The 19,877-nt window shown below is 39.4% G+C and overlaps 2 protein-coding genes across 3 annotated transcripts; one reads left to right on the top strand and one right to left on the bottom strand.

Moving 5' to 3' along the window:
• Positions 1 to 6,679: 6,679 nt before the first annotated feature.
• On the top strand, positions 6,680 to 16,495 carry LOC143890227 (bidirectional sugar transporter SWEET2a-like). Of its 2 annotated transcripts, XM_077394822.1 has the most exons (7): positions 6,688 to 6,979; positions 8,029 to 8,065; positions 8,160 to 8,376; positions 8,470 to 8,628; positions 8,904 to 9,023; positions 9,325 to 9,463; positions 15,954 to 16,495. In XM_077394822.1, the coding sequence occupies exons 1-6, from the start codon at positions 6,919 to 6,921 to the stop codon at positions 9,436 to 9,438; spliced, it is 708 nt and encodes a 235-aa protein (XP_077250937.1). In that variant the 5' UTR covers positions 6,688 to 6,918; the 3' UTR covers positions 9,439 to 9,463; positions 15,954 to 16,495. The 2 variants fall into 2 exon arrangements, with proteins under 2 accessions (XP_077250938.1, XP_077250937.1); XM_077394823.1 differs by lacking the exon at positions 8,904 to 9,023 and having other exon boundaries at positions 6,680 to 6,979.
• Positions 16,496 to 16,737: 242 nt separating this feature from the next.
• On the bottom strand, positions 16,738 to 19,149 carry LOC143890228 (uncharacterized). Its single transcript, XM_077394824.1, has 2 exons — positions 18,571 to 19,149; positions 16,738 to 17,110 (listed from the first exon to the last, which is right to left on the bottom strand). Exons 1-2 carry the CDS (start codon positions 19,039 to 19,041, stop codon positions 17,063 to 17,065), a joined length of 519 nt encoding a protein of 172 aa, XP_077250939.1. The 5' UTR covers positions 19,042 to 19,149; the 3' UTR covers positions 16,738 to 17,062.
• Between the last annotated feature and the right edge of the window lie 728 nt (positions 19,150 to 19,877).

Genomic DNA, 19,877 nt, shown 5'->3' on the forward strand with positions numbered 1-19,877 from the left:
GTCTCTTTCTCTCTCCTCTCGGTTAGACACAGGGGTCGATTTAAGATATATGGGGGTCGATTTATCACTCCCCTAAAAACAGTGACATTACCAAAGATGTGGTCATTTCCACTGTTTGTTGGCATTTTGTAAGGATTCGACATGCACACTTGTCTTCTTGTGCTTGTGTCACTCTTGGGAAAATATTGCAACAGTATGACTACTCAGATTTTAAGATTGTTGGAAAGTTAAATCAAACAAAATATGAAATATTGGACCAATATTTCATATGCTTTCTAAATTATGTTTTTACAAGGGTGCTCTCCACTCTATCCTCCCTCGAAATATAAATATAGAAGCATATGCACTTTGCTTGATGATATTCGAAGAAAATGCAGACAAGGAATGGAAAGCTTGGTCCCTACTTAAGAATCATATACGCCCCTTACGGTGCCAACAGGGATGCCTGAACTAACCTCCAAGATAAAACAGTCCCCAGGCTCCAATAGACGTACACTTCGTTTACTCTTTTCAAATCAGCTCACATGCAAAATGAACTATGGAGGACTAGAGAGTGAAAAAAGACTTAGAGAACAGAGTCGCAGCAACTATATGTTCGGCGTGAAATTCTTCTCCATTTATATAAAAGAAACACTTAGGCAGAAGAAACTATTAGAAAAATGATGTGCAAATCTGTAATTTAAGATTCGAGAATACCTTATAACAAATTAACACCTTAACTTGAGAAAGCAAAAATCAACAGTAACTATTCTGCAAGAATCAATTATAATCAAACAGAGAAATAGTTAAGCCACTTATCGAGTTGAGGCACGAAGGATCTTCACTGTCCTTAAGGCAAATTTCGCTCCCACTATGACGAATCAATGGTGCAGATGGGCATCTCGGCGTATGCCTCCAGGATACAACAACTCTTGCTCCAGGGGTGTGTACTCACGTAGCCTGGATGCCTAAGAATTCGCTTATATGTGCCAAAAGCCTTGATAAGAAAGCTAGGGGGAAAAAGATCAGAAACCAGTGAGAAAATCGGAGAAGAAATAGAGCAGAAGAAGAATCCGTTAAGGATATCTTTCTATTTTCTCTAAAACTGGTTTTATAGAACAGCAATCGACACGTTAGAGTGAAACGTCACACTCTTTTAGTGCGTGTGCGACGTTTCCCAAATGGTCACTAAACCACTATTAAGGAATCTCAAACGGTAAAAAAGAGTTAAAACAAAATAAATGAACTCTTGAACCGTTAAAAGAAAAGAGAAAAATAAATAATAGAAAAAGAAAAGGAGTTGGGCCCACGCGCACGGCCGAGCCAAGCCGGGTGGTGCGCGTGTGGTATGGTCTAGCCCACCGGACCACCCCACGGTTCAAGTGCGAGGGTCTCCCTTTTCCTCTTCTCATACACAAGACATATAAAAGTGGAATTATATATATATATATATATATATATATATATATATATGCCCATAAGTTTCTCATCCATTCTCCCATCTAGGGCTAAAGGTTTTCACCTTGCTTTAGAAGAGTTGGAGGGAAACTCAAAATTTGAGTTAAAAGGCTCAAAAGGCAAAGAGAGTCATAAAGGACAAACTATAAAGTAGGTCACAAAGGACAAACCAAAAAATGACAAAATGTCCCACCATTTGTAATTTTGAATTACAACTTAGTTTTTTCAATAAGAAAAAATCAACAACAGAAACATCTTCTTTGCGAGGTGCCTATCAAGAAAAAATGAACCTCAAGATTAAGAAAACGGTCACCTTAACATAAAGAAATAAAAATATGCTTAAATGGCATCCGTTCAAAGTAGTAAAACCATAAAACGCTACATTTAAACTTCAATAGCAAAATTTGAGTGGAAAACAAATTATTTGGGACGGAAAATTTAAAAAAAAAATTGTTTAGGAGTTGAAAATTCACTTGCATGCAAATGAATGTCTCGGCACGTCACATCGCGCCCACGACCAAAACCCAACCCAACATTCACGTTCGTGTGTATTTATTTTAGTTCTTCTTAAAATGGCTTCACCCGAAACAGTGAAGAAAGAGTTGATGGCTAGGAATATAACAGAGAATATGACCTTGGATAGAAGAGAATAAAAGAAAATGATCCATGTAGACGAACCCAACTAGTGTCAGGATTAGACTTAGTCAATTAGAGTCTGGAAGATTCTTTCACCTTCTTCATGAAATTTTTTTAAAGGATTCATTAGCCGACCCCAACTAGTTTGGCACAAAGGCTCAGTTGAGTTGAGTTGAGTACAAATGGCCTTACCCAAACAAATCCAATATCCCTTGAAAGGCCCAGTCTTTCCCTCCATGCCACCTCTAATAAGGAAGCAAAAGTTTCTTCCACTTTCTAATGTGGGGCTGAACTCTTTGCATTCTATTTTACACAATCACTTGGAGCACACATTTTGGTCAGTGATTTTTTCAAATGCAAGAATGTTTTTATTGTTTCCTCCCAAATCAAGTCAAAAAGTAAAGAAATGAGAGTATAAATTACCAGCATAAAAGATTATAGAGTGATGCTAAACTCACAGGAGCCCTTGTAGAAATGGTGGTAAAGGGTGGCACTATTGGATCTACGTCATTACTTCTGCCGTTTTAGTTCCACAACAAATGCAAGAGCAATGACGTGGTTCAAATGGTTGTGCCCTCCTCCACCGTTTCTACAAGGGCTAAGGGGCTAATATTGGCACTACCATGTTTTGACAATGGTGCCAATCATCAAGTTTTATACTTTCTAAACAATTTGTCAAGGCTATTACAATTCTCAAAATTCACGAGTGTAAAACCAAGTGATTAGTATCATTATCAAAACATCCTAGTGAGGATATCAGTCCTCTAAGTTTATGGAGCATTAATTATTAGGAGATTTTATATGGTGAGTGGATGTGAAATCCAATACTTTTCAGAAAGTACAGTGAGGGCCCCACTTTCAATTTTTGGGGCCATCGCATAGGTTGTACCCATAGATCATCTCTTTATGATGATCCTAACCATCCGATTTTATATGGTGAGCGGATGTGAAGTCCAGTACTTTTCAGAAAGTACAGTGAGGCGCCCCACTGTCATTTTTTGGGGCCATCGCATAGGTTGTACCCATAGATCATCTCCTTATGATGATCCTAACCATAGGTTGTACCCATAGATCATCTCCTTATGATGATCCTAACCATCGGATGGTTAGGATCATCCAATTGAGATGATCTATGGGGTTCAACCTATTAACATTATGGCCAACAAGTGAAGGGTTTAGATCATCATGTGAAGTGGGCCTCACTACATTTCTGAAAAATTACAGGACTTCAAGCGCACCCACAATCAAAATTCTCAATTTTATAGGAGTTTGTTTGCTATTTTATAATAGAGGTGGGGTGTTTTGTAAACAGTTGTTTTAAATTTCGGGGGAGACCGACACCGAAACCACCCAAAACCGAAATGGTCATTTATTTCGGCCGAAATTTTGGTTTTTCCGAAATTTGATAGGGCTGGCAGCGGGGCGGGGTCGGATGTTGCATTCCCCGTCCCCGCTTCGGGGATGGCGGGGAATCTCCATCCCTGTCCCATCCCCGCCTCACACAAAAATCCTCACCTCAAAAAAGCTTTTTAACATCCCAAAAAAAGAAAAAGATAAGCCGTATTTGTGCACTAATCAAAATATGGTAGTGCCAATATCACCAGCATAAAAAAAATATTTACTGTTAACTTAAAAAACACAAAAACAATACTAAAATAAGAGGATATTGATAATGGCTTGCATAGTAAAATGGGGTGGGGCGGGGCCATCTCCATCTCCATCCCCGCCTCGTCCCCGCTTCGGGGAATTTTTTAAGTCCCCATCCCGTTCGGGGCGGGGCGGGGCGGATCCCCGGTTTCACGGGTGAAATTGCCAGCCCTAAAATTTGACCCAAAAAATCTGTTTTTTTTAAATTAATTTAATATTTCACCGAAATTTAATATTGAATAAAATATTGGTTTCGATTTGTGTACCAGATTTCAATCGAAATTTCAAAATTTCGGTCAAAAATTTGAAATTTCAGGGTCCAAAACCAAAATTTTAAACCTTGGTCATGAAGGCATCGCGGGGCTAGTCGCATTACTGGATGGACTGTTAGGAGCCCCATGAAAGGATGCGTCCTCCTAGAAGCTCCGAAAATCATAGTCAAACTTATCTAGAAAATCTCTTAGGGGCCATTTGGATACGCGTATTTTAGAATCTTGGATTTCCTCAAAATTATGGATGGGAGACAAGAGAAGGAGACCGTCTGTTTCACTTCTCTTTAGAATCCTGGATTTTATGTAAGAAATCTAGGTTTTAGATGTCCCTCCCCCATCTTGAAATTTCTAAAACCTAGAAACATGAGATAATCTCCTACTCTCTTGCTGACAGAAACAAGGGCGATAAATAAAAAAAAACGACAGATGGTGTCCTTCTTCTCTCGTCTCCCATATATCCAGGATTTTGAGGAAATTCAAGATTCTAAACTCCACGTATCCAAACAGCCCTAAAACTTGGGGTGCAACTCGGGTCGGGTCTAATTTTTTACCGAAAAATCCGAGATTCGTAAACCCGACCCTACCGAAGATAGTTTCCCAGGTCGGATCGGGCCGGGTTTTCATTTTTTAGCATGGGATAGTGAATAATTTTAAAGATTGTAGGAAAAAAAAACAAATCTTCACACAAAAAATGTCTAAATTTATGTCATCAAGTGTATAAATATAAGATGGACACTATATTTTCACATAACAGACATGATCACCTCAAGGAAAACAATCGTATCAATATATTGGAAAATAATTTTCTATGTTATTCAAGAGATATTTAAGAAAGTAACAGTACGCCCATGTGAGTCGGGTTGGGTTTCGGGTTTTTTTTCTTTAAACCCGGCCCTACCCAAGATTGAATCAGGTTTCCCAATTTAAAACCCGATCCTACTCAAGACCCATGATTTCTAAACTCGACCGATGTTATTTTCGGTTCGGGTAAGGTCAATGCGTGTCGGGTAAAACCCGACCCAAGTTGCGCACCCCTACCTAAAACCAAGGTTTAAAATTTCGGTTTCGGTACCGGTTTCGGACCCTGAAATAATTTCGGTCGAAATCTGGTACAAAACCCGAAACCAATATTTTATTCAATATTAAATTTCGGCCGAAATTTTGGTGAAATATTAAATTAATATTAAAAAAACAGATATTTTGGGTCAAATTTCGGAATTTCGGCCGAAATAAATGACCGTTTCGGTTTTTTGTGGTTTCGGTGTCGGTCTCCACCGAAATTTCGGATTTCGGTTGAAATTTAAAATCATGCCTAAAACTCGTGCCCGTCCAATGTAGTGAAGGATAATAATAATGGCAGGTGGTAAAGTGTAGACCCAAAGAAACCAAAATGATGAAGGAGCGTAAAAGGGCCACTTCCAGCCTTAAAAAATGGAAAGCTGGCCCCACTCATAAGCAACCACGACAGCTTAAGGTTTGCACTTATTGAGGTATCGACAATGCCAATCAATGCGCGATTGTCTGCCATAAAAATTCTGGCTTACTTCATCCGGTCCCCACTCCCCAACACACACGCCTACGCGTGCGCGCACACAGACACCTGTTGGGCTTCTTATCATAGTTCCTTATCCTAGTTCCTTATTGGGCACCTTATCATATTTCCTTGTTGGACTCCTTACCCATTAAAAAAATAAATACTTGGAGCAATACAGAACGAGGAGATTATATCCACACTCCCTTGTTTTGACATTGGGCTGTTATTAATGTGGTCGGGTGACGGGACCCAATGAGGGTCCCTTTCAGTTGGGTTTTGCACGGTGTCCTTCAGTTTAGCATTCCACTCTTTTTTCCTAACATCTTTGGAATTGCAAGTGGCAGGGAAAAGTTGTGAAGAAGACACGCTCGCGTTAGGTATGCTCTTAAAGTTGTGACAATCTTGACGCGAGAGTATCTCGATGTCGTTTTCTAACAACAAGTTTTCTATAAAGAGGGTTGTAGTTAGCAACTTGAATACTATATAGTGAGCCGCTAATTGGCCTTATGCGAAATTGCCTAGCAAATCCTCTCGTTTAAACAAGAGAGGTGTGGGAAGTTAAAACTCAAAAGTTGAAAATAGACATGAGGTGTGAGAAGTGATAAGTCTAAAATATATAAATTGAAAGGAATTGGCTAGCATCCGGAAGGCATTTTGCAGATGGTCTGTAGATGTCAAGCAGCCGCCTCGCGAATGAAGACAAAATCTGTTGAAAAGTGGGCTATGTAGCTGCTCTGACATGTAAGATACAATAAATCATCTGCGAAATGCCTTTTGTGATCTACGCTAGAAATAAATTAGGTGAGTAGGATGATTTGCACCCGTGTGAGGTAATGTGCTTCAAAAAGTGTCAAAAAGCTTGAAAAAAGCATCAAACTTTAAAGCTCTTTTAGTCAATTTATGTTACAGGGGTGTGCATCATCCAAGAGGGGTGTGCAAAGTCATTGTCCCATGAATGGAAATTTAAATTTAAACTCTTGCTGGGAAAGAGAAGAGAAGAGAAGAGAAGAGAAGAGGACGCAACCTCATGAAAAGATAACATGTGTTTTTTAAAGTGAAGCTCAAGAAAGGATATGGATGAAGGAACAGGAACACGTCATTGAATACATTTTATATATGGGAAAAGAAGCACGTGACGAATGCCGATTAATTCAGAGTTTCAGACAAGTGGGGACATCAAATGGGCGATTAATTGACCGTTCTTCCCGTTGGAAAGACGACGGAAATGGGTCAGAAAGCTGCCATATTGCCGTCCAACGTCACTTTATATATTACCATTTTCGAGAGAGAGAGAGAGAGAGAGAGAGAGGATTGGGGTTTATGAGGGAAGAAAAACTAGGGTTCTTTTGAAGTTTGAGATCTGTTTTGATTTTCTGTACTGAAAAGTGAGTAATGAATTCCTTTGGGTTAGCAATCCCTTATTCAGTTGTAAGCAATGGAGCTGGAATCGCTGGTACTCTCTCTCTCTCTCTATTCTGCTTTCTTGCATGCTGATTTGAATTTACTTTTTCCATGATTTCTGCTCGAATTCTGCTGTCTTTGTTATTTAATGGTGTTTAATCAAGAAAACCCACATCATATTTTTGGATTTTCTTCTGTATTTTTTTTTTTTCAGATGAGTTTTTGACTATGTGAGGTGTTTGAATACTATTTACTTAGATTTTTGCTAATAGTGCTCAGTTTAGATTCTTGCTAATAGTCATTTAGGAAATGGTAAGAGAATTATCTTTCCTTCTTCTTTTTTCCTCTTTTATCTTCTGAATCTGTTGGCATCAGTTTCATGTAAACGAGTTCGATGTTAGGCCCTTTTCCCTATGTTAGTACCCGGGTAGAACTCACCCTTAAGTTAGCCTTTAATGGGAGGATACCCAAGTCCTTATAAGCCCATCCACGCCCATTCACCTTTTTCCTCTGTGGGATCTTTGCTTTTGCTTGGAACCCCCAACAATCTTCCCCTCTACTCAGAAGAAACATGAACAATCTCACCCTTCTATGCGGGAGCCACGTGGGAATTATGAGATCTTTCCCGAAAGTTTTTTTTTTCTATCCTTGAAGGCACACAGGAATTACCACGCCCATGCTATGATGCCACTTGTTAGTACCCGAGTAGAACTCACCCTTAAAACTAGCCTTTAAGGGGAGGGTACCCAAGTCCTTATAAGCACATCCACATCCATTCACTTTTCCGATGTGGGATCTTTGCTTTCGCGTGGAAGCCCCCAATACCCTAGTCACGGTGAATGCTTTGTTTTGCATATGTGATAGTAGCAAGCTTAAAATCCTTTTATTCATAGACTTTAGGCCCTGGTAATTTTGGATTTTGAAAACTGAATATGAGTACAAAACTGATTATTGGTCTCAAAATTACATGCAATTTTGAGTCCAATAATCAGTTTTTGACTCAATCAATTCTCAAAATCCAAAACGAACAGGGCCTTAGCACTTCACGGGTATGGGTTCATTATCGACGAAGCTGCATAACAATCTGTCTATTTTATGCAGGGAACCTCTTTGCTTTCATTTTGTTTGTATCACCAATGTAAGTTTCATTGCCAACTTTTTTTCCATTGTCTGTAGGACTTAAAATCTGACTTCCATTTTGTGGTCATAAACAATTTATGTTGCCTTTTCAGAGACACATTCAGGAGAATTGGCCGGAACAAATCAACAGAGCAGTTCTCAGGGTTGCCCTATATATATGCTCTCTTGAACTGCTTGATCTGCTTTTGGTATGGCCTTCCCTGTGTATCACCTGGTGTTATCTTGGTTGCTACAGTCAATTCAATTGGAGCTGTTTTCCAGCTAACATATATAATTATATTCATCATCTATGCTGAAAAATCAAAGAGGGTACAATCTTCTCCTCCGTACTTACCTGCATTGTTATTTCATGACTATGGCCCATTTGTGTGTTTAATTCTCTTGTTCATTTTCCGCTGGCAGGTGAATATGTTTGGATTATTGGTAGCAGTTTTTGGCATTTTTGGGGCCATAGTATTTGTCAGCATCTGGTGTCTTGATCCAATCACAAGGCAGATATTTGTCGGATGTTTGAGTGTTGCTTCTCTCATATGCATGTTTGCTTCCCCGCTATTTATCATCGTATGTACATTTCAAACATCCACCATACATTGCCTTTTATAACTTACCTTATGCAACAGCACTAACCATTCTTGGCATGTATTGAACTTGGAGCCTCATAGTTCTTCTTCACTTAGAATGTAGTAAGATTATCTCATTCAGTTTGATCATTAGATTACTTTTAATTTATTAAGGTTGCTTGATATAAAGACCCCAACTACAACATACCATGCGATGGAACATTTGTTATATGCCTGATTGATTCTAATACACTTACTTTCTTTTTTTTTGACCAGAATTTAGTGATCCGGACAAGAAGTGTTGAATTCATGCCATTCTATCTTTCTCTTTCAACCTTCTTGATGAGCCTTTCATTCTTTGCATATGGAATGCTTAAGCATGACGCTTTCATTTATGTAATAATTCCACTAATCCACTTCTTACTTTGCGGTCATTTGTTTATAAAGCCTCCCATTGGTTTGTATAGCAAGTCCCCCTTTGAAACGTATAGCGGGTCCACAAGAAGGAACCAATGGAAGGCTTTATACACAACTTAAGCTCAGTTAAGCTTCCTGCACTGCAGCGCAGGAACGCTTTTCTCTCTCTCTCTCTCTCTCTCTATATATATATATATATATATATATATATATATATTGTAAAATGGCTGTGCTTATTTCTTTAACAATTCATTTTGGATTTGCTTTTACATGATTTCAGGTCCCAAATGGGATAGGTACTGTTCTTGGGGCACTACAATTGGTCTTGTATGTGTACTACAGCAGAGCATCAAGAGAAGGCTCAAGACGCCCCTTGATAGGGCCATCTGTGTAAATCTTTCCGTCAATAAAAGTTAAAGGTGTGTCATTTTACTACAATTCTTTCATTATCGTGTTTTCTTTTCTTTTTTGTCTTTTGATTGGTAAGACAAGTCAACTTGTGTTAGTTACTTAGTTGTCTACATCGATGATCTTGTGTTCACATGTAGTGGCAACAGAGATATTGAACACTTAGAATTGCTTCTTTAGCGACACTTCTATACTAAATATCTCTTTTTTAGGCCCGGTCCTCGACACGGTACTTGACCTTGAACTTGTAGAGGACCGAGAGAGATCAGACTTTGTCCTTGGACTAGAGAACTTTTGCCACCGGTCACCCTTTGACGTAGTCGACTGGCTCCATGAGTTGGGAGAGTCCCACCGTTGTCTTAGCGTGCGTTATGGGGCCAACAGGAGTGGTTGTGGAGGAAGACAGGCTAAGTGGATTAATCTTCATGCCCCCTGCGGTAGTGACTAGTGTAGAAGTTACTCCATTTTTCTCGGCCATTTGAGTGTCGTTGAGAGTAGTTGAATGTTGAGTCGATCGAAAGATGAGAGGAGAAAGATGTCCCACCGGGTGTGCCACAATTTTGTCGACATCAAATTTCGCGAATCCAAAGAATTCACTAAACTCGAGGAAAAATTACAAAGAAGATTGTAATCATAAGAAAATGTGATACAACTTTCTGTAATCCTCTGATTAACGATCAAAATTTTGAAGACAATGATCAGTGTTTTGAAGACGAGGGCTTTCGTAGTGTGATTCTTGTTCTTCGGTGTTTTTAGAATGTTTGGACTTCACTCCGGGTTTTACGCTTTATCAGTGTTGAAGGCGGTTGAATTTCCTCCAACGAAGGGCCTTGTTTGGTGGCTTGATCTTCTTGGAAGTGTTCTTCTGATTGCTTTTGTTGATGGAGAGCTTTTCTTGATTATCTTGTTGAGGGAGAGCTTTGCTTTTCTTGAAGTAGCGCTTCTCTCTCGATCTTTCTCTTTCTTTTTACTTTCCTCCTTCTGTTTTCTCTACTTAGTTGCTTTCTCCTTTTTGCGATCCCCCATTTGCCGTCAGTATGTAAATTTGAGGCATATTGCAGATTAATAGCCTCCTGACCATAGTTTTCGGAAACTCCTTGGGCAGGTGGGAAACCCGTTTCACCTAAAACGCATTTCTCGTGGTTGGGAAACTCGTTTCCCCTAAAATGAGGGCAACACGTTTCGAAAACGTTTACAAAATATGATACAAAATTAGAGAAATATTTCTGAAACACATGGGAAACATATGGAAAACTTATGTAAATAATGTGCAAACGCGTGAGAAACGTATGTATCACTCGTAGAAAATGCATATGAAATATGTAGGAAACATGTGTGGAACTTACAAAAATTATTGTGAAAAAAACATATCATTTCCTAAGAAGTTTCTTGTACAATTTTCTGTTTTTTCTCGTTTCTCGTTTCTCGTTTCCCCTGTATTTTTTTCATGCGTTTCACGTTTCGTTTCCCATTTCCATTTCCCACTCTGGTAACTATGCTCCTGACTAATATCTTGAGTATTTATATGGCCCGGATATGATTGCCTCTGTTGGCATCGTCGACGAAGAGGGCCGTGGGGGAAGGCGCACTGTTGGGAATGTTGACAAGTTTTGTTGTTGGTCCCGAGCTTTCCGTTTTTTACGCCTAGCGTCAGCCGACGGAATGTGTGGTATGGAAGGTTCCATGATTGCATTCGTACTCTGTGTTCCCCGTTTTATGCGAGGGACCCCATAACGAGGGCTACCTCATGTACCTGAGAAGCTCCTACGATGTCTTCCGGCTGTGAGGCTTGTTGTAAATTAGTAGCCTCCTGACTAATATCCTGAGTATTTGTATGGGTTGGCTCGGATATGATTGCCGTGTTTGCAGGAGATTGTTGGTTTGGTATTTCTGACTGTTCCTCCGTATCAGTGCCTTCATCGATGGGATCAGGGACCTGGGATAGTCAGACTGGAATATGGGATTGTCCACTGTCGTAACTACATCCGTACTTCGTGTTCCCCATGCTCAAATGCGATCGTCTATTTCCACCGGCATGGGGGGAGCCTCTCAATGGCTACCTCGTGCCATTGAGATGCTCCCCCCATGCCTTCACTTTGCAAATTTGAGGCATGTTGCAAATTAGTAGCCTCCTGACTAATAATATCCCGAGTATTTGTATGGGTCGGCTCAGATATGATTGCCTCTGGTGGCATCGTCGACGGAGATCGACGTGGGGAAAAGCTCTTTGTTAGCGTTGTTGTCAAGATATGTTGTTCATCCCGATCTATCTATCTCTCTCTCAACACCCCTGCAATCTCATCTTCTACTAAAGGAGTATCGAAAAATAGGAGAGGGCCTCCAACCCTAACTCAGCCCATCTATCTGTCTCTCAAAACGCTGCAATCTCATCCCCTATGAGAGGAGCATCAAAAAACAGGAGAGGGAGCATCGAAAAACACCATGGAACCTTCATCCAACCCGCCGTCTGAAGGTATAACACCCAGATCTCAACAAACTTCTAGCTGGGTCTCCATCCCTTCGTCATCCACTCCCTCTGAAAGTATAAAGCCCAGATCTCACCAACCTTCAACGTCGCACCCGATCCCTCCATCCCCCTTTGAAGAAGATATTACAGATGTTTTAAATGAGAACAGGCCTCTAGGCCAATTATTGAGAGCTAATGTAACCTTGAAGAAGATATTACAGATGTTTTAAATGAGAACAGGCCTCTAGGCCAATTATTGAGAGCTTTGAAGAAGATATTACAGATGTTTTAAATGAGAACAGGCCTCCAGGCCAATTATTGAGAGCTAATGTAAATACACCTCAACATCTCTCAAGCATACCACAATATTATCAATCCTACCGTACATATGCCTCTAAGAATTAGGAATTCTCATGGAACATATTATAAGCATACATGAAAGACAAACGGATGATCTTTTTGAATATTCGAAGGCTCTTGAGGGAGATATATTCAAGTTCGACAATCCTAGGTCAGCGCTTGATCACATGGCCTCAGAATGATCAAACTAACAATCTCCTACAAACACACAACTTTCCAGATTGCACGTTCTGTTGGCCGACACTAGCCGTAGAAAACAGAAAGATCGGGACAAACACTAGATCTTGCCAACAACGCTAACAGAGCTCATTTCCCCACGTCCCTCTCCGTCTACGATGCCAATAAATGCAATCATATCCGAGTCGACTCATACAAATATTCAGGATATTAGTCAGGAAACTACTAATCTGCAACATGCCTCAAATTTGCATAGTGAAGGGATGGGGGAGAATTCCTGTAAGTCTTAGAGGCATATGAACGGTAGGATTGATGATATTATGGCATGCTTGAGAGATGTTGAGGTCAGTGGTATTTATGTTAGCTCTCAATAATTGGCCTAGAGGCCTGTTCTCATTTAGAATATCTGTAATATCTTCTTCAAACGGAGTGACTGAAGGAGGGATCGGGTGCGAGGTTGATGGTTGGTGAGATCTGGGCGTTATACTTTCAGAGGGAGTGGATGATGAAGGGATGGGGACCGAGCTAGAAGTTTGTTGAGATTTGGGCGTTATACCTTCAAACGACGGGTTGGATGAAGGTTTTATGGTGTTTTTCGATGCTCCCTCTCTTGTTTTTCGATGCTTCTCTCGTAGAGGATGAGATCACAGCATTTTGAGAGACAGATAGATGGGCTGGGTTAGGGTTGGAGGCCCCTCTCCTGTTTTTCGATGCTCCTTTAGTAGAAGATGAGATCGCAGGCGTGTTGAGGGAATAGGGCGTCCAACACCTTTTTCCCTTTCTTGCGTAGGGTCGAACGGTCTTAATAACGGTTTAGAGCTTCCTTTTAATGGTGCCTGATTTCAGAGAGTAGTTCCCCCGCATTCTAGGGACTTAATGGTGTATTTATACTTTGATCTTGCATGCAAATTCTCTTCATGGGGCACCACGTGGATCTTTTCATCATTTCAGAGAGAAAACCTTCTTTCGTTGGATTGGGTTGTCCCCTTGGTTCGACGGCGCGCGTGGCTTTGTTGTGTAATCTTGCCTATAATCGTGATGAAGAAGTTTTTTGGTGGCGGGGAGATGACACGTGGCGGGATCACGTGGCTCAGCCGTGTCTTGGTATTTTGCTTAATCATAATTAGATTCCTTTGGTGTAAGGGTGACACGTGGCAGGATCTAATGGCCTCGCCGTATTTTCACGCTATCAGGGACGTATTTATTGTCTTCTTGCTGCATATTGTTTTTTTATGTGTGTTTTACAGAACCTGTAGGTATTGCAGTTGATCTAGGATTGAATTTATTCTAATATCTATCATGTTCTCCACTGTGATTTCAATTAATTATACCAATATTATTTCAGATTTCTTCTGTTTGTCAACTTTGTTGTTATTTGCCTTCATTTGAATGATATTATGAGATGCATGACTCGAGCCATTTATATGCTGTTAGAATCCATACCCTTAGTCTGTGATCATCATCATGCTTCTCATAGTATGGTTCCTAGGCATTTCTTGAGAAATATTTTGACTAAAATAATCATTTTTATACTGATGAGGTTGGACTGGAGAATTCACCGACTGCCTTTTGACCCTTCTCCAATAACAAAAATGTTCTCGAGGGCTGTCTTGTTTTGTATCATGAATGGTGTCCCATAGTATGATACCCAGATACAATACTAACACAGAAATGGCGATACGACTTGGAATTATTCAAAATGTAGGACAAGTATATGGATATGAGTATCCATACCATGCGATAAGACATAGTACATGCATAAATAAAATAGGGTTACATGTTTGAAACACGATAGCTACTTTGAACTATAGAAGTATTCATCAAGGATCAGGTACGGGCATTGGTGGTATGTTTGACCTCCATAAGTATTTGGATTTCCCATATTGTCATTTCTCATTACTCTTGGATTGAGGCTTTGAAGATGTCCACTTACATCATCAATTGCTTGATGTTTCCCTTAATCAAAAGCTTCTAAATCCTTTTAGTCTTAAGTACTAGCACTCCCATTTAGTTTAATTAAGCGTCAAAGAACATAAATTTAATTATATCTATTGTGTACTTGTTTACAGATCTCACATGCAAAATCCATCTAAAAGAGAATCATGCACACCCTTGTTATAATGGTTGTGATAAGATCTTTTACTGTTTGACATAAAGAATCCTTGGGGTCTCTCATCTATCATGTTATTTTTATGAATTAGTTTGTGAACGCCCCCTCTCTAGTTCAACAAGGAGATACATTAATAGGGTTGAGTTACCATTCTTATCTCAATGATGAGGCTGAAGTGTTACATCATGATTCCAGTTTCAAATGTCAGAAATCATCTTTCATAATGCCTAATCCCTTAAATGTGAATCTTGATGTTGAGGTGTGCTACCAATGGCGCTTCTTGAAGATAGTTGGGGCCTTCTGATCATGGAAGGGATTTAGGAAACACAATCCCAACATTGATCCACATGCCCAGTTTGTACCCTTGATTTGGTTTTCACCACCAATCAAAATTAGTATACTTCAGTATCCTTTTCTTGAACACTTTTAAAATTGGTTGCATCCTACGTAAGTGATTTAGAGATCGGAAGAGTGACATCTAAACTCTATCTCACTGATAAGGCTAACCCTGATTAGGAGAACCAAGATAAGTATGGCACAAATTAATATTGACAAACCTACATGTAAGATGTTGACTATATATGCTAAGATATTTGAAAAACACTTAGTTGGTTAAGTCTATAGATCAAATCAAGTTGGTATAATTCAACATTGTAACCAGCAAAGATTAGCTGCCCAAAAAATTCGTTCAAAGATGAACAGGCTTCAGTGATGTTGATTGATCTCAAGTATTCAGTAAGAAGTGATGTTTTCATCTACTCGATTGGTCAGATTGGAACATTGTAACAGTGAAGGATATTATACCAACAAAAATTTGAAGCGTTTAAGAAAACACTAGTTTTGGTCTCATGGTTAAACCCTACCCAGTTAACTCATTTATCTAATTCCCGATCCTTGCTGTTTTTATTGTACTTCTTTCTATGCAAAACCATATTAGTCTTTCTCTTATGATCTTGCCGGTGTGCCTTTGCACTGCCCATCTGGGCCTTGTACAAGCCCTCTGGGTGCTGGGCTGAGTTGGTCACAATCAGAAGGGTCACACCGAGTTTTGTGCACCCAAGGAGAGTGGACCAAAGCAATCTAAGCCACTTGGAGTTGGAAATGCATAGAGGAGTAGGAATTCTTTATATCCCCAATAAACTCCTTTGAATTTCCAAGAAAATCCTTTTTAGTGTCCATTGAATTAGCTGAAAGTGAATAAGGCTAAAACTTATCCAGCATATGCACATCTTGAATCTGTTATTCGTGAGTGGGATAGAAGATCACTTGAAGACCATTAAACACAAAACACAACACATGAGATGGAGCTTCTGAAAAAATACATTGATGTATGTTAGAACATATGGATACTTCATTACCTGATGTTTTTATGTTGCTTTAATTGCAGGTCCAGCTCGGATCTGGGTTCCTGTTTAAACTCGGTAGCAGAATTCAAAGCAATTTTTATATTGGAATGCATCTTTCCATTGATTAGCACCTGCCTAGTTCCAATCGTTGGATTGAATGTGATTTGACTTTTGCAATGGATGCAATCTTGGGCAAAATCCATTCTTCATGGACGCTGCCTGACTTGGTTCTAATAAGTAATGAAAATTTTCAATCTCGAATTTGAAAGCTTTCTCATATTCTTTGTCAATGAAACCAGATAGTGGACTGGCTAGCCTTCTATAGGTCCATCTTGGCATGTTGCTTCTCATGCCAAAAGGTCCATCTTGGCATCTGCCTTCTATAAGTATATGTATGTCTTTTAGATTTTCAGTGTTCCTCATCATTGAAGAATCATTTACTTTAGCTGCAGCTGTTGTTTTTTTTTTATGTATTTTAGCATTTTCTTTCTTTATCTAATGAAATTCTTGCTATGAATTTGTTTCCATATTTAATAAGATTCTCGCTTAGGAAGCGAAAGAACAATATCATATTTACTTTCAATCAGGTTTGTTAGTAAATAGGTAAGTTGAGAGAAAACAATTCTAAATCTGTTAAAATCTTAAAGAGCTTTATTAGAAACTCCCTCTACTCAAAAGGATTAGTGACTACAAACAGGATGTTATGCTGATGTTTGTTGTGCCTAAGATCTGAATGACCAGAAGTCCATTTTTGGCCTCTGAATATTTTGTCGTGGTAAGAATCGTTTATCATGTAGTAGGAAACAAAGGATTGAACTCAAATCAAGCTCAAGTTACTTCTATATTCAGTTTTGCGACGATGCCCTTCTGTTTAGCATTCCTCTTAACTTATATTGGCTTTTCAATAATAATATTCTTGCAGATCTACATTTAAGAAAATTAGCAAAAAGCAAAATTTCCACTGTTCATTCATTTTTTTAATTACCATCACTTGTTTTATGACTGCCCCTAACATACCTCTACAGAGTAGTCATGACTCATGAGTACCACTTCAAGATATTCTTGTAATTTATAGAAAAAAAACAAGAGTATTTATGTGATAAAACAGTTATTAATGTGTTGATGCACATAGGGCACAATAGAAAGGAGATCAGAGCAAGTCCCTCAGAGTAGTGGTCACAACGGGTGGTATTTTTTCCTGCACACAACCCACAAACAAAACACACGTGAGATTTCTACTAGCTTTGCCTTTTAGGCCCTCACTTTTGCTAGAGTCCAAAACTGATTATTGGATTCAGAATTAAACACAATTTTGACTCTAATAATCAGGCTTGGACTAAACAATCGATTTCAAAAATCCAAAACGAAGAGGGCCTTAACTATCATTCAAAAGTTCAGTATCAACAGTGTGAAATGGTAAAGGGGGATTGTTGAAACATGATACAATTTGTTGGAGTAGTGTGATCCACTGATAAAATGATAGGAGTAGACATATATTTGTATTTCATGAGTCTCATCCATATTGTCTTTATTAGTGGGAAATAAGTTATCACCTTAAGATGCTATTGGCACCTTAAGAAATACTATTAAACGCCAACTGCGTAAGGTGAGGAAAATGAATGGGTAAAGGAAAATGAATGGGGAAAGGGAAACAGTAAAAGAAAAAAAAAAGGAGAAATAGAAGGAGAAATTGGGGTAAAAGGTTCATCTTGAGCCTGTGTCTAAGTTGGAAAATCCTAAGAGCTTGTTTGTTTCGGATTTTGAGAGCAAATTGTGAGTCCAAAACTGATTATTGATTATTGAACTTAAAATTGTGATTACACCCTGTTTATTTTGGATTTTGTGAATCGATTCGAGTCCAAAACTGATTATTAGACTGAAATTCACGTTTAATTCTGAGTCCAATAAACAGTTTTGGGCTCACAATCGGTTCTCAAGATCCAATACAGACAGGCCCTTAATGTTGAGTCCAATAATCAGTTTTGGAAAATCCAAAACAAACAGGCCCAAGTGTGGGTTCAAGCCAACTTATCTATCAAAAGAAAAGAAAAAGCAGATAGTCTAAAGAGGTCTGACTTTATGAACAAAAATGATCTAATTCCGATGAAGCGTGCAATAATTGATGGGTTAAAGATATATTAAAATACATACTTTTCATTATGATTAATCAAAGGTCTAGAATCATTCGAAGAGGGTGGGACCAAGAGCAATAGGCACTTGTGAAGGCCAACAACATACATGGACCTGTATCTCTATACACATGGCAGTGGGTCCATGCTAAAAGATGTACAATAATTGCTTTCCTTAACAAAAACGTCCCAAACACATAGAAATCATATAAGAACGGGGGTGGAAATACCATTTCCCTTTTAAGTATTTGTTCATGTGAAGGCAGTATTTAAAAACACAGATGCGGGTAAAAATTAAGCTAAGAAAAATACTCGTTGACTTGTGCAGATGCGACCAAGAATGCAGTTGACGCGGATGAGTACTTAGTTGATAACTTATGAGACTCAAAGGGGTTTTTATTGACTTTGTAGGGTAAAACACGGAATTTGATAGCCAATCGCAGATTGCCAGCAAGGGAAAGAGGGTCCACTTGAGGGGTCCACGATGATGCATGAGAGTTTTAAAACTATTTGGGAAGGGTTCACTGACCTGATGTATAGCTTTATCTGATTGATGAAGGGGACGGCCTCGCTCATCATAGAGGATAAGACCACTGTGTCTAGGGAGCTCACAGCGCTCCCCCATCAATATCCTCCTTTGCCACAAAGGTGATATAGGGCTGCTCCTCGCTCCCCCGTCCCCTTCTCCAACAGATCCCACTACTAATGTTGCTTTTTGCTGCTGATAATTTCCACAGTCAGCCACCCCCAATCTACTCTCTCCACACCAACACCCCGAACCCATCAACACCTTCTTTACCGCACCCCAACCAGACCCCGGCTGGGACCCTTCTCCAAACTTGTCTACTTCCACCACTCTTTGTTCATTTCGGACCCTTCTCTTCGTCACCACCACCATAGCACAAAGGCCTACAACGCCGAGAATCACACAGACAAATACTAGCAGAGTTTCAGGGGGTGTCAAGTTCCATTTCTCTTCCAATTTTCTCAAAGCTTCCATGGTTTCTCACAGTGTTTGCAGTACTAGCCTTAGAAGAAGATAAGAGTAGTGAGTCAGTAGAGTACCAGATGGCTTTTGGAGCATTGGGTTCATTTGTTATTAGGAATTTTTGTTCATGCATTGCTTGGGATGTGAATTTCCCGTGACATCACCTCTTGTTGGGGTGTCCCTGTTAATTTGTGGGGCCGCTCCTTTTAGCCGTTGCAAAAAATGCACCGTTTTAAGTAAGTGTAGATCACGAGAATTTAATTTGTTGCCATCATATTAATTATCAACCACATGCAAATTTTTCCTTAAATTTGAAATTTGTAATCTTATCTATTGTTACAAAAGACTAGTGTCATCTATTAGGCGGGGTCTTGGGGGCAACACATGTAACTAAAAAATCATAATAATTAAGGACCATCTTACTGAGGGCCCAACCGATGAACGGTTTGGATCTTCCAATAATATGGGTATCATTGTCTTTTAGTAAGGAAGATACAAGTGGCGGTCAATCCTAACAATCAATTTTGGGTCCCGCAAGAAGACATGTATGTGTAATCAAGAGCATTGATCTCGTAGACCATCACAAGACGGCCCATGCGGACCAGACATCCCATCCATAAGATTAAGGTCTACAAAAATCAATTGTTTAGCTTTTTCTTGACATAACCCTAGATTAGGCTTGATGGATCAATCAGGTAGGATAGTCCAATCAAAGTGGGGTCAACAAGAATTGGATGGATTTGTCATCGGCCAATACTTGCCATGCAATCAACGTACATATTTCCGTTGTTTGGATTCGATTCTACATCATTTTCAACGCTACAAAGTTTAAATTGGTTTTCTGTACA

This window comes from Tasmannia lanceolata, unplaced genomic scaffold (assembly GCF_043159265.1).
Source record: "Tasmannia lanceolata isolate RefF3 unplaced genomic scaffold, GAP_Taslan_0.1 ptg000013l, whole genome shotgun sequence".
NCBI lineage: Eukaryota > Viridiplantae > Streptophyta > Magnoliopsida > Canellales > Winteraceae > Tasmannia > Tasmannia lanceolata.

Bases quoted from the DNA above. Each gene is read 5' to 3' on its own strand.
- LOC143890228 (XM_077394824.1), bottom strand. From the start codon at position 19,041: ATGGAAGCTTTGAGAAAATTGGAAGAGAAATGGAACTTGACACCCCCT. The intron at 17,111-18,570 runs GTCAGTGAACCC...GGTTGTGTGCAG, and splicing joins CAGATAAAGCTATACATCAG to GAAAAAATACCACCCGTTGT.
- LOC143890227 (XM_077394822.1), top strand. From the start codon at position 6,919: ATGAATTCCTTTGGGTTAGCAATCCCTTATTCAGTTGTAAGCAATGGA. The intron at 6,980-8,028 runs GTACTCTCTCTC...TATTTTATGCAG, and splicing joins CAATGGAGCTGGAATCGCTG to GGAACCTCTTTGCTTTCATT. The intron at 8,066-8,159 runs GTAAGTTTCATT...TTGCCTTTTCAG, and splicing joins ATTTTGTTTGTATCACCAAT to AGACACATTCAGGAGAATTG.